Source organism: Malurus melanocephalus, unplaced genomic scaffold (genome assembly GCF_030028575.1).
Source record: "Malurus melanocephalus ecotype Western Australia unplaced genomic scaffold, MMel_1.1 scaffold_740, whole genome shotgun sequence".
Classification (NCBI taxonomy): domain Eukaryota; kingdom Metazoa; phylum Chordata; class Aves; order Passeriformes; family Maluridae; genus Malurus; species Malurus melanocephalus.
In genome coordinates this window covers 126,062-137,711 of record NW_026623972.1, presented here as the reverse complement: position 1 = coordinate 137,711, position 11,650 = coordinate 126,062, and the positions used below count along the sequence as shown (strand labels likewise).

At 40.2% G+C, this 11,650-nt stretch overlaps 1 protein-coding gene across 1 annotated transcript; it reads right to left on the bottom strand.

Moving 5' to 3' along the window:
* Positions 1 to 1,325: 1,325 nt before the first annotated feature.
* LOC130584630 (kazal-type serine protease inhibitor domain-containing protein 1-like) lies at positions 1,326 to 10,710 on the bottom strand. The gene is made up of 4 exons (XM_057384730.1): positions 9,743 to 10,710; positions 3,866 to 4,026; positions 3,076 to 3,220; positions 1,326 to 1,725 (listed from the first exon to the last, which is right to left on the bottom strand). Exons 1-4 carry the CDS (start codon positions 10,197 to 10,199, stop codon positions 1,580 to 1,582), a joined length of 909 nt encoding a protein of 302 aa, XP_057240713.1. The 5' UTR covers positions 10,200 to 10,710; the 3' UTR covers positions 1,326 to 1,579.
* Positions 10,711 to 11,650: the final 940 nt, after the last annotated feature.

The window sequence follows — 11,650 nt, the reverse complement described above, 5'->3', positions numbered from 1 at the left end:
AATATCACATTAAAGGAAGAATTTGTGAGGCACTGTATATGCATTAAAAATTCTACAGTGTGTATATCCATACAGTAAGATTGTCCTTAAAGCTTCCCTGTCACCACTAATTCATCGTTACCTTGGTGTGTGCAGTGATCACACACTGTGGRTCTGTGCCTTGGGCTGAAGAGAACTGCAGATACCAAGGCTTTCCCTGCAGATGCCTGAACTTTGGCCTCCTTAGTCTTAAATGTCATTAAATAACTTTCTGCTATTCATCTGTCCTCAGCCAATGGGAGCCAGATGTGTAAGTGCAGAGTTGGTGTCTTCCATCACCCATTAATTCAGAGACAGCCTTCATGCAATTAGTTAACAAAAGCAAATGGAGAAATTTCTTGGGATGTTCACTGGACACTTGGAACTGTGTTCCAGTGGATTTCCACCATTTTGGCAGCCTGGCAATGCTGATGAGTTGGGGATAGGGGCAAAGTGGTTCACAGTCCCAGACAAAGGACAAATCCTGGCTCTGGAGTGTGGCGTGTTCCAGGAACTTATTCCCAAAGGACACCAGAGAYGAAAGAGGTTGGGGTGAGGTTATCTGGCCACAGATATACACCTGGTGTCCAGTTACCTGAGAAGCTGGGCAGAGAGAGAAGGCAAAGGGAATACAATGACCAATGGGGGAAGGAGTAGGCGGAGTGAGGGGGTCACATCGAATCCAACCAGGGCAGCAGGATTTACATATTTATGGCAAGAACCATTTAATTCCCAAGGGGGTTATCAAAATCTTTCCACCACTGGGTTCCGACTATCCCAGGGCTGTCCAGCCCTTCAGCATTTTCTGGGGTGGTCTCATCCACTACAACACTCAACCACTCCCCAGGCTGGTGGGAAGGAACCAGCACTGTTAGGAGGACTGTAGGAGCTGTTACAAAAAGGAGTCTAAAGGTATGCTCATCAAGGATTTTTTTTCTGCTTGTGTTTGAATATTGAGAGTAAAMAAGCACTTACTGGTTTTAGACCATGATTGCTTCTTGTAACTATTAAAAGTAAACAAAATAATCCCTYAAAAGACAGATAATTCACCTTTAAGGAGACTAACTATGGAAAATTTCAAATGAGAAGGAAAATCCTGCTGAAAATTATCAGAAAACATGAACTAAAGAGACTAAAGATTGTTTTGYGGCCTCCATACTTACTTAGGTCTGTTGCCATGTGAACAATCTTTTGATATTTCTTAGTACCTTACAGRAAAAAAGAAAATTGATTTAAAGTATTTTTTTTTTGTTTAACTATTGACCTTTTTGCTAGACAAATTAGAATGTGCGAAAGAAATAATTTTTAAATTATTTTAGCATTTGATCTATTTAGCATACTTAGTAGAAAGGTGCATGTTGAAGAATTTTATTTAATAGTCTAAATATATAGTGTTACAACTGTTCTTGTTTCTGGTAAGTAGCATGATGCACTTCATCAAAAGCTGCATTTCAGGAAGGTGGTTACACGAGTGAGTGTGTTATCAAAGGAGCCATTTACAGGACAGATACTACTGGTAAATATAACAGTATGAAAGGATTTGAACAACAGATGTATAAAATTATTCAGCRTTGTTTTCATTATCATAGTCCCCAGATTCATATTCTTCATCATCTTCTTCATCAGAATTGTCATAATATTCCTCGTATTCAATGCTGTAGCTTGCACTTCTACTGCCATCAGTAAATGCAAATGCAGGAGATGGGTCTGCAAGATGTAATTGAATCTATATTAAATTAATTGAAATTAAGAACAAAGAAGAAGGTATGGGTTTGGATTTGTAGAGCAAGCTCAGAGCTTCTAAATCTTTATTATCTATGAAAAGAACAGGGTTTTTGTCCGATGATTTGACCCCATACTGCTGAAGGTCATGAGCAAATTTCTTTATCGAATCATGGAGTCCCAGAATGGTTTGGTTTGAAATTGACCTTGAAGATCATCTTGTTCCATCCCCTGCCATGGGAAGGGACACTTCCACTRTCCCAGGTTGTTCCCAGCCCCAYCCAGCCTGGCCTTGGACAYTTCCTGGGATGGGGCAGCTACAAYTTYTTTCAAAAACCTGTGTCAATRCTTCACCACTCCCTGAGTAAACAATTTCTTCCTWACATCTAATCTAAATCTCTCCYRTTTTAGTTTAGAAGTATTCTCCCTTGTCCAACCACTGTCTGCCTGTATAAAAAGTCCCTCTCCCTCCTCCTAATAATCCCTCTTTAGGGACTGGAAGGGGTTCTGGAATCTCCCCAGAGTCTTCTGTGCCCCAGGCTTAACACCACAAGCTTGCTCAGCCTGTCTCCAGAGCAGAGGTGCTTCAGCAATTGGGGCATCTYCAYGGCCTCCTCTGGACCCACTCTAAGAGGTCCACATCTTCCCTGTGCTGAGGACACATTGCAAATATATTTCATTCCTAATACTAGTAAACTATGGCATTAGTCCTCTGCAGGTCCTGTGTACCTGCAAATATTTCCAGAGAAAATAAAGTTTTGAAAGCAGCTTTTRTAAACTAGACAAGTGACAGACTCCTCTAGACCAGAATGTAAATATAAGACAATGCACCTTTATCCTGAATTTGCTGGGAAAAGCCGTTCTCTGTGGAGGGATATTATTCTGCAGGTGTGGGCCCAATGCAAAGCAATAGCAAAGCTATTTCTTATATTTTTCAAAACACTCTTATTAAGGAACAACAACTGTTTCCTTCCTAATTTTTTTGAAAAATGAACAGCTAAGCAAACCTGCCATGGTTCAAAGACTTCCTCAGTTACATCAGCTGTTGTTCTGGGTWCTATTAACACCAAAGGACTTTTCTAGGATAAGAAAAGTGATATGTGTCTCAATTATATGGCTCCAATCCACAGCTTTCTGTTTACYGGAAGCTGACATAATTTGCAGCAAAATATTAATATATTAACCCATTAGGGGATAAGGTAAAATAAAAGCACACTGAAGAGTGAAAATATGGGCAGCTTTGGGTAATTTCTCTTATGCTTGATTTGCATTCTGACAGTCCCATCCTTTGCATTCTGCTTTTATATTTTTTACATACAGATTAAAAAAAATTACCATCAATGACTTTCAATCTTGCAGAGGCGTATGTTGCACCAAATTTATTTTTGGTGTGGCAGATGTAAATGCCYTCATCTGATTTTTTGAGGCCTTGAATCTGCAGCCAGCCTGTCACACCATACTTCTGAGGCCCACCTCTTGCCTTTGAGAAGAAAAGAAATGGTTGAAATTAAGTAGCTGGAAGACACCATAGTATTTCTCAAAAGCGTTAACTCTTTGATTGTTCGATTTCAGCTCAAACTTTCAGCGTATTTCTATATTTGCTTGAAGCCTTTAGTAGTGCCATTCTTCTCTTTCCCTTAGATTAAAATACCATGACTTCCATAAAATGAGCAGGATTCTTTGCTTTCCTGGGGAATGCCTCAGGGACAGCACCCAAATGACCGGTGTCCAGGAACAGCATCTTGCGAAGGAGAACTTTAAATACCTGTAAGAACTGGGCTTCCTGCATCAAGTAGGAAAAGTGCTGCAAACAGCCATTCTTCCAAGAAGGTTCCTTCTTTCAGTTTTTTCAGAATCAGACCTACATAAAGAGATTCTTCCATCTTTTCTTTCCCTGGAGCAGCCTAGGTGGTACCCTGGCTGTCGTTCCTTCTGCTGGGACTGCCAAAACACTGACTGAAGTCATTGATCTTTACATAGTCAGAGGGCCCCTATTGGGAATCTATTTATTGCAACAATGTTGTGTTCTGTAGGTCCTCCTACAGATTCACAGATTCACAGATTCACAGATTAACTACCCTGTTCCTCTTCCCAAACTGTATACGATGGTAAATTCAGGTTTTACCTGAACTGAAACGTGGGTGTCATCTCCTGGCAGAAACATTTTATTCCCCTTTTTTTTCCACTCAAGTTGTGGCATAGGATAGGCTGACACCTCACAGACAAAAATGACATCATTGCCAGTGTAATTCTGGGCATCCTGAGGTGGCATAGAAATAACAGGAGCTGCAAAGAACCGACAGCGGTGTTTTAGAAAACAATGCATAAAAGAACACAAACTAAAGCAAGTAACATTAATTCCTGCTGCAAATGATACCATCAGGTTGTTTTTGCCTCTTACACCTCTGAAGAGCCAYATGATTCCAAGCAGCTTTTAAAGCTCAGAACACCTTGTGTCTGTGCTTTCTAAAAAGGCTTATTAAAGTCTATTCTTCCTCTTGCAGATAATCGTGGAACTTGAGCTGAAATTAAGGGCTTAATTTTGTCCCATGAGCTGGACTAGCCTTGGGTACCTGGCTAGGGCTTCAGAGGAAAGCACAAGGAATCTCTGTAGGACACAAGTCACAGAGTGATTTGATTGTATCATAGTTCTGAATGTGTTACATTTTGGTTAACTAAAAGCCAAAATACTACTATTGCTGGCTTGTCAGGTTTCTTGTCTATCATTGCCTTCAACTTGCTAAAACATTGTCGAGCACTGTTACCCATAGAAGTCATTCCCACAAGTTACAGAATAACAGCATTAATGCATTTTTCATTTGTCCTCAATTGCTATTGATGTCATCCAATATTYTTGTTAGAAATGAAAGGGATTGAAATTTAATTGTTTCTATGYGGTTTCATGTCATGCTTGTTATGCTTGTTACATTTCCACTTACTTGTTTTCTCATGTTTTCTTTTCCTCATCCCCTGCACTGGTTGTTGATTGCCTCTGGATTCCCGTTTTCCCTTTTCCCAAAGCAAAAGCTGCCGGCAGCCACGAGAGGCTGCCAAGGCAGGGGCTGGAAGGCATTGGTCCCATAACCCATCCCCTGATGCTTTCGTACCTGATTGCAGTGCACAGCCCTCGGTGAGCACATGTGAACGTGCTGCGTGTTAACAGGCCTTGATGKTTAGCGGCAGAGAGAAAAATAGTGTATTTACTGTTAGCACAGATTTCCTGTTCGGAGATCTCTGCTTTTATTTTCTTTTCCTGATCTATTTGTCGTCAACAAAAAAATGTTTTGTTTTTCTAAAATCTGTTTTCTGTCTGTTTCCAGACCAGTGTTCAAAAAGGAATGCATTTTCTGGGCCATTGGGCTTGTATTTAATTGGTGTGGGGTTTTGTTTTTTGGGGGGGGGAGGCTGTGTTTGGTTTTGGTTTTGTTTGGTTGGCTTTGGGGTTTTTCTTAAATTTGGTTTTGTTTTGTTTTTTTGCACAGATCCCAGATTCTTGGAAATAGAAAATTATAGTACATAATTAATCTATTTTTACTTGCAATATTTGAGTCAATACTTGGGTGCARCATTTATGCTTCAGCATTTGAAATTGTAACCACCTGTTCCATGTTTTCAAGCAATAATTTATAACACATTTGTCCATTTTTCAGGATTGGTGTCTGTGCAGAAAATATTAAGTACATACTGATTAAAATTAATTGCAAACAAATTACACAGAAAACGATCAATTTTCCCATTTATAGATGCCTCATTAAACAATCTTGCTACTCTACAAAAGTAAGATTTTTCAAACTAGGATGCTTAAAYCCTTAAATGTTCATTCTTTCATATGAACTGTACATTCAGAATATGTCTATTTCTTCAAAATCTTATATTCTAATCAGCATCAACTGAATATCTTGGATAAGATTTTTTTTTGCCTATGAACTGATCATAGAGGGTCTGATATTTACAATCTTAAAATCTTTAAAATCTTAAAATTGGMACCACATTCCTTTCAATGATACATCCACTGTAGTTAAGCCTAAAATGCATAAAAGAAACCAAAAGCCTCCATTGACTCAAAGGAGTTCTTTAACTTTTCAAATAGGCAGATGTTGCCTGGKGAGTATTTTTGTTGTACTGTTAACTCAGGTGTCCCGTGGATCCCCTGACAACACTGACACGTGGCCAAGGACTGAGTCCTGCCCATGTGACTGTCCCCAGCCCAGCAAGGCCACCCATGGGAACATATCTGGAGCCTCGAGGACACAAGGGTCTGAATGACAATTCAAAAGRACAGCTGTCCAGCACTGTCTGTCCCACACCATGATGAATTCCACACTGAAAATACCCCTCTTGCYGTTAGCTGTGAGAATACAGCAGAYAGCTTGGAAATRCCTGTGCATGGTCTGAGTCCCAGCRGCTGGGTACAGGGCTGGCCAGGACGGACATCACCTGAGCCCAAACTCACAGCAAGGAGCTGTTTTGATCTAACCAGACTGCCTTTTCTGAATCTGAACACGCAACAAGTGCTGGCATTGTCCACTCAAACTTGAAGTGCTTTAAGAAATAAAATACTACAAGTCTCACAATATCATTTTGCTGTGTTTTGTGGAAGAAAACTGAAGTAATTATTTACCATTTGAACAGAAGTTTATAAACTCTATTTTTGAGTGTTTCAGGTTTTGCCTTCAGACAAATTGTCCCATGCATATCTGTGTGTAYTTTGTATAACTGATTAGAAACAGAGCTTTAATGTTATGATAACCTGTCATTTTGATTCCTGGAGTAGATACATTTTTGTTGATAGTTATGGAAAGTGTTCTAATGTCCAGAGCTGAATGGGCAGAAGCTGCTCCTTTCCTTTTACAGTCCCAGTCAGTCATGAATTATCCCCATGTTTTACAGAAGTTGTAAACCAGAAGCCAGGAAAAGTCAAAATACTGTTTTACCTTTCACAGTCAGCCCAACATTACTCCAGAACAATMAATTAAATAATTAATATAGGGGGGTTTTCTCAGGTTGTATAGTATTATTTTTTGCTAATCTGCCTGATTAGATGAAAAYGGCAGAAAATTTTGTGGCTTTACTTGTTTATTTGTTTTTACTCCAAAATTTACATTTAAAATAAATCATGTGACACAGCTAAATATAAAGACAATCACTGTTAGATTGTTCTCTTAGTTCATTAAATTATCCACGAGAAATRTTTGAATGTGATGGGAATGGTTTAAGTGTGGAGAATCTGTATATAATCAAWGTACTTAGTAAGCTTGGTAAATTATTAGATAAACTGATCAAAACAAGCTTTCAGGAAGAGAAAGGATTTTCTCATGTTTCTTTAGCAAGCTAAGTCTTCTCCTTTTTCTGGCAAGAGAAGAAAGATGAAAGGCTGTACTCTTCTGATGAAAGGAGTTTATTGTTATTTATTTATTCATTGGTTGCTGTATACAATTAATCTATTTGGCATCAAGAGGAAACAGCAGATGCTTTGAAGGAGAGAAAAACAAAACAAAGTTCTTTGAGCTGAGCAAAGKTTATGTTTATAGCTTGGTACCAAARCCCCACACTGCTCAGTGTTTGTTCCGCATGCAAATTTGAGTCAGGAGAGCCAGTGCTGCAGCRAATTTGCTGCTCTCGGAGCCAGGTTCCCTGTCGCCTGTTGTCACCAGCTGCAGCCCTGAGCGGCTGGGGTGAAGCGTGGTGCCCTCTCAGAGCCCACGGGTGGTGCCAGGCTGGCTCCAAAGCACAGCTTCTGAACAAGAGCTAGGAACTGCAGCTCAGGGAGATNTGAGATGAGATGAGATGAGATGAGATGAGATGAGATGAGATGAGATGAGATGAGATGAGATGAGATGAGATGAGATGAGATGAGATGAGATGAGAGGCACTTGTGGTGCCCGTCGCTGCCAGCCCAGCCCCCTGCCCAGCTCCAGGGCTCTGCCCAGCTCCAGGGCTCTGCCCAGCTCCAGCCCCCTGCCCAGCTCCAGGGCTCTGCCCAGCTCGGGTGTACTCCAGCCAGGCACTTTCCTCCCGCACAGCCGAGGACATGGGCCCTCTTCACTGAATTCTGCACAGGACTGACATGGCGGCAAACTTTCCGCAGCCTTCTGTGCAATTCAGTAAACTGAGCTATCCCAGGATAATTCTCTGCATTCCTGGAAAGAGGATCCAGCTTTTCTGGGGAGCCAGGAAGCAGTGGGAAAGTGCTAGGGGTGATGCCTGCATGCAGAGCAGCACAGCTAAGCTCCTTCCTCCTGCTTGAGGAGCAGCAGTGTGATGTGTTTCAGGCGCGACTGGGGTCCTGCTCGATGACATCAGCAATTAAAAGTGGTAGTACTTGCAAATTATAAAGTTTCTTGTATGCAACTGGTTCTGTTAAATTGATTAGAGGACCATTGCTTTAAAGCTGTGTGCCTGAGCAGCTGCCTGTGCTGCCAAGTTACCAGCACTTGCTAGGAGAGTTGTCACTTCCAGCCAAAATCATGCTGGAGGGGTTATGCCCCGAGAACTAGTGCTCCTTAATTCCAGCCAAGGACGCCTCCCCAAGGCTAATAGGCTTTCCAGTTGTATGTTTCACTGCAGGCTGGTGTGCATGTCCCTTTCCTGACAAGCCTCATTTTCCAACTTAATAGCCTGACAACAAATATAGGATTTTTTAATGGATCATTCTCTTGCAGCTAGAGAAAGAGAAGAGAAGCCTGATATTACCTGTTCATCACTTTTTCTTTTAAGTGTTCAATATCCATTGTTCATTCAATATAAAACCACAGCATAGTCTGAGACTGCTAGAGAGGAGTGGGTAAAATGTACCCAAGTTACTCCCAWATGTAGTCCTTTGCCAGAATTGCAATTTCAGATTCCCAGAACTGTGATCCATTTGTGACCCACAGACCTCTTCTACTTACTTCATTTGAGAAAATATTTTATTAACTTAAAAAATCACAGTAATTTCTCATTCAGAAACAAAGTAAAGCTTCTTCACATTTTCATTTTATAGTCATTTGTCTTAAGTGAAAGATGTCCAAGATGTGTAGTGGTAATGCAAAGAATGGAAACAGCATATGAGCAGGAGGCCAGAGACCCCTGAAAGTCCAYCTAAGCATCCTTCCACTAAAAATCATCAGAAACAACTGTGCACTGTAAGAGTCCTTTAGGGAAATTGTTTCAGCTTGATTCTGTTCTAATTTTGGATTTTTGTTTCATGGGTTAGCTAAATTTTATGATGATTCTGAATTGGATTATTTTGGATTTTTCTGATAAAAAGAACAGAGCTGTTAATTAAACCCTATTATCTTCTATTGCTCCTGCTTCACTGCTTACCATATATGCTCACAGGTGGATACACATATGCATACAAATATACACACATACATACATGTACCTGTGTGTGTGTATGTATACACATGATATATATATGATATGTATACCTATGATAAATATATATATATCTCAGTAAGACCTGCTTTACTATCACCACTTTAAAATTAGGTCAGTCCTATAATAATAATAATAATAATAATAATAATAATAATAATAATAATAATAATAATAAATATAAATATAAGTATCAGTATAAATATAAATATAAATATTCTTCTTATTAATAATAATAATATTATTATTAATATTGTTATTTTTATTTGCCCATTCCTCCCAGACTATTCTATCTGTTTACTGATTCTCAACTACACATACAACTTTCATAGAAAAAAATAATACTCTGATTTTAGTAAGCATACTCTGATTATTCAGGACCGACTCAGTCTGTAAACTGATGGCTTATTAGTCATTGTGTGATTTAATCTGCTGGTCTAGTATAGAGGCTTATAAWGTACAAGATTAAATAACAGATGCTGAACCACATATTTAGCACAAAGTGGTATTATAACAGAATAATGATAATTGTAAAAAAACCCCACAGTATTAGTTTAATGAAGTTAGCCTAGAATAGCTAGTAACACATCTGAAGATAAGAATCAGMTATTTGTCAGTTTGGAAATGCCTCTGTACACTTTACCTGATTCACATGGCCCTTTATGTTTCACGCTGATGTTTCTTTTCGCAGCATAAGCCTTGTTGAATTGACAGATGTTTTCATAAGTTTTCCCTTCAGATCCACAGACGGTCTCTTGAGATTTGCACACACACTGGGGTTCAGGGACTTCCCCAAACTTTGCTTCATCAGCATCCAACCTGCACTCGAGGTGATCCCCACATTGCCCATAAAAATGATTGCCCTGATCCAAATCGCAGATCTGACCTTCCACATTGCCACATTCCAGACAGCAGCCACAACGATCCAGCACAGTCCCAGCTGGGCAGTCTTTAGGCTCAGAGCAAAGCGCCAAATCGCATTTTCCACAACCATCTCCTTCCCTTAACARCCTCCACCAACCTCGGTGGTATAAGGCAGGAAAACTCTGAGAAACCTGTACCAGTGCTACCAGCACTGCTGTAACCATCCGGYGCTTCATCTTGAGAGTGTAACAAAAGGCAGAAAAGGTCCTTGGAGTAAAGCCAGGGAGAGAGAAAAAAAGCAAACAAAAAAAAAAAAGAGCAAGCTAGTGAGAGAAAAACTTCACAGTCTGGGTTTTGCTTTAGAATATAAGCTCTACTCCAAACACAGATTTTAAGAAAAAAAATAGCATCAGATTCCTAGTCTGGAACCGATAATAAAAATGCATAAAAACCCCACCAGCTTTTCTCTAATGCAGTTTGGAATGTGAATACTCCTTGCACAGAGACCAAACTGCCCCTTCTGACAGCTGAGTTGAAGCTCTCTGAAAAGCTGTTTGCTCCGTGTCTCATTGAGCCAAATTTGCAAAGCGTTGCTCTACTGAAACATTATATTGTAGCTATTGTAGAAAGGGGAACAGGGTAAAGGAGTATAAAATGAAAAAAAAATTAACTGCTATGAGTGCCCCTCCCCTCCATCGGGCGAAATAGCTGGTCACAGAAAGATGAATATGTGTACAAAGTAGCACCCAAAAGCCCAGTGCCCTGGGGCTTAGCCAGTACTCTATAGAGACTGGAGCTGGTGCAACACCAAATGTGATCCACTACTGATCACAGCTAGGGSTTCTGAATTAACCCTTTATTTACAAGCTCTATGCAAGCAAGAGGCAATCCAAGACAGCTGGAATTGACATTAAACTCTCAGGTTTAAGATGAAAGATGCCTATAACCATTAAAGAACCCTTTGTTCTCTCTCCRTATGTTTTCTTTTCAGTGTTTATGTGTGCCTGTGCTTTGCAACACAAAATAATGTGGCCTATGKTTAGCTCTAAGAACAATGTGCAAAAGGTTTAGAGCATGAGCAACATGAGCAAACTGCTACGGCTTCAAAAGGAGATTCTGCTGAAGTATTAGATGCTGTGCTCATCTTTTTAAAGCATTTCTCTGTCTTGGTTTCTTAAGATGTACCTACACTGCAGGTTATGAAGGAAGATAAGAGGTAACTTGGATTTCTTTCTGTGCTTTTTCTGTGTGTATATGCCTGCCAGTTCAGGGACATGGCTTTGCAGGGCCATTTCTCACCAGGTGCTGCACTGTTTTTTGTCCATCTCAGGATTTAGACATGCTCCCTGTCTCCTTGCAGCAATCTCCCTTCCCTTGCACTGCTGATTAGATTTTGTCTGTAGCACACAGGCTACTGTTACAATTGTTCAAAACACATGCAGCTCACCAGCAATTYATCTTCCTGGCTGTGCAGGTAGAAGTGAAGCATCATGGACTTGCAGCCCTTGCAAGCATGGCTCAGTGCCATGGGTCAAGGATCACCACTGCCTACAAAGGAAATGTGTCTGTGTGCGAGATTGAAAATAAATCTATGTGCATCAGTTTGAAGATAAACACATAAGACACTGTTAACAAGGTGAAATAAAAGAAGTCATGCTTGTGCCTACTTTTCCTAAAAGCTTCCACA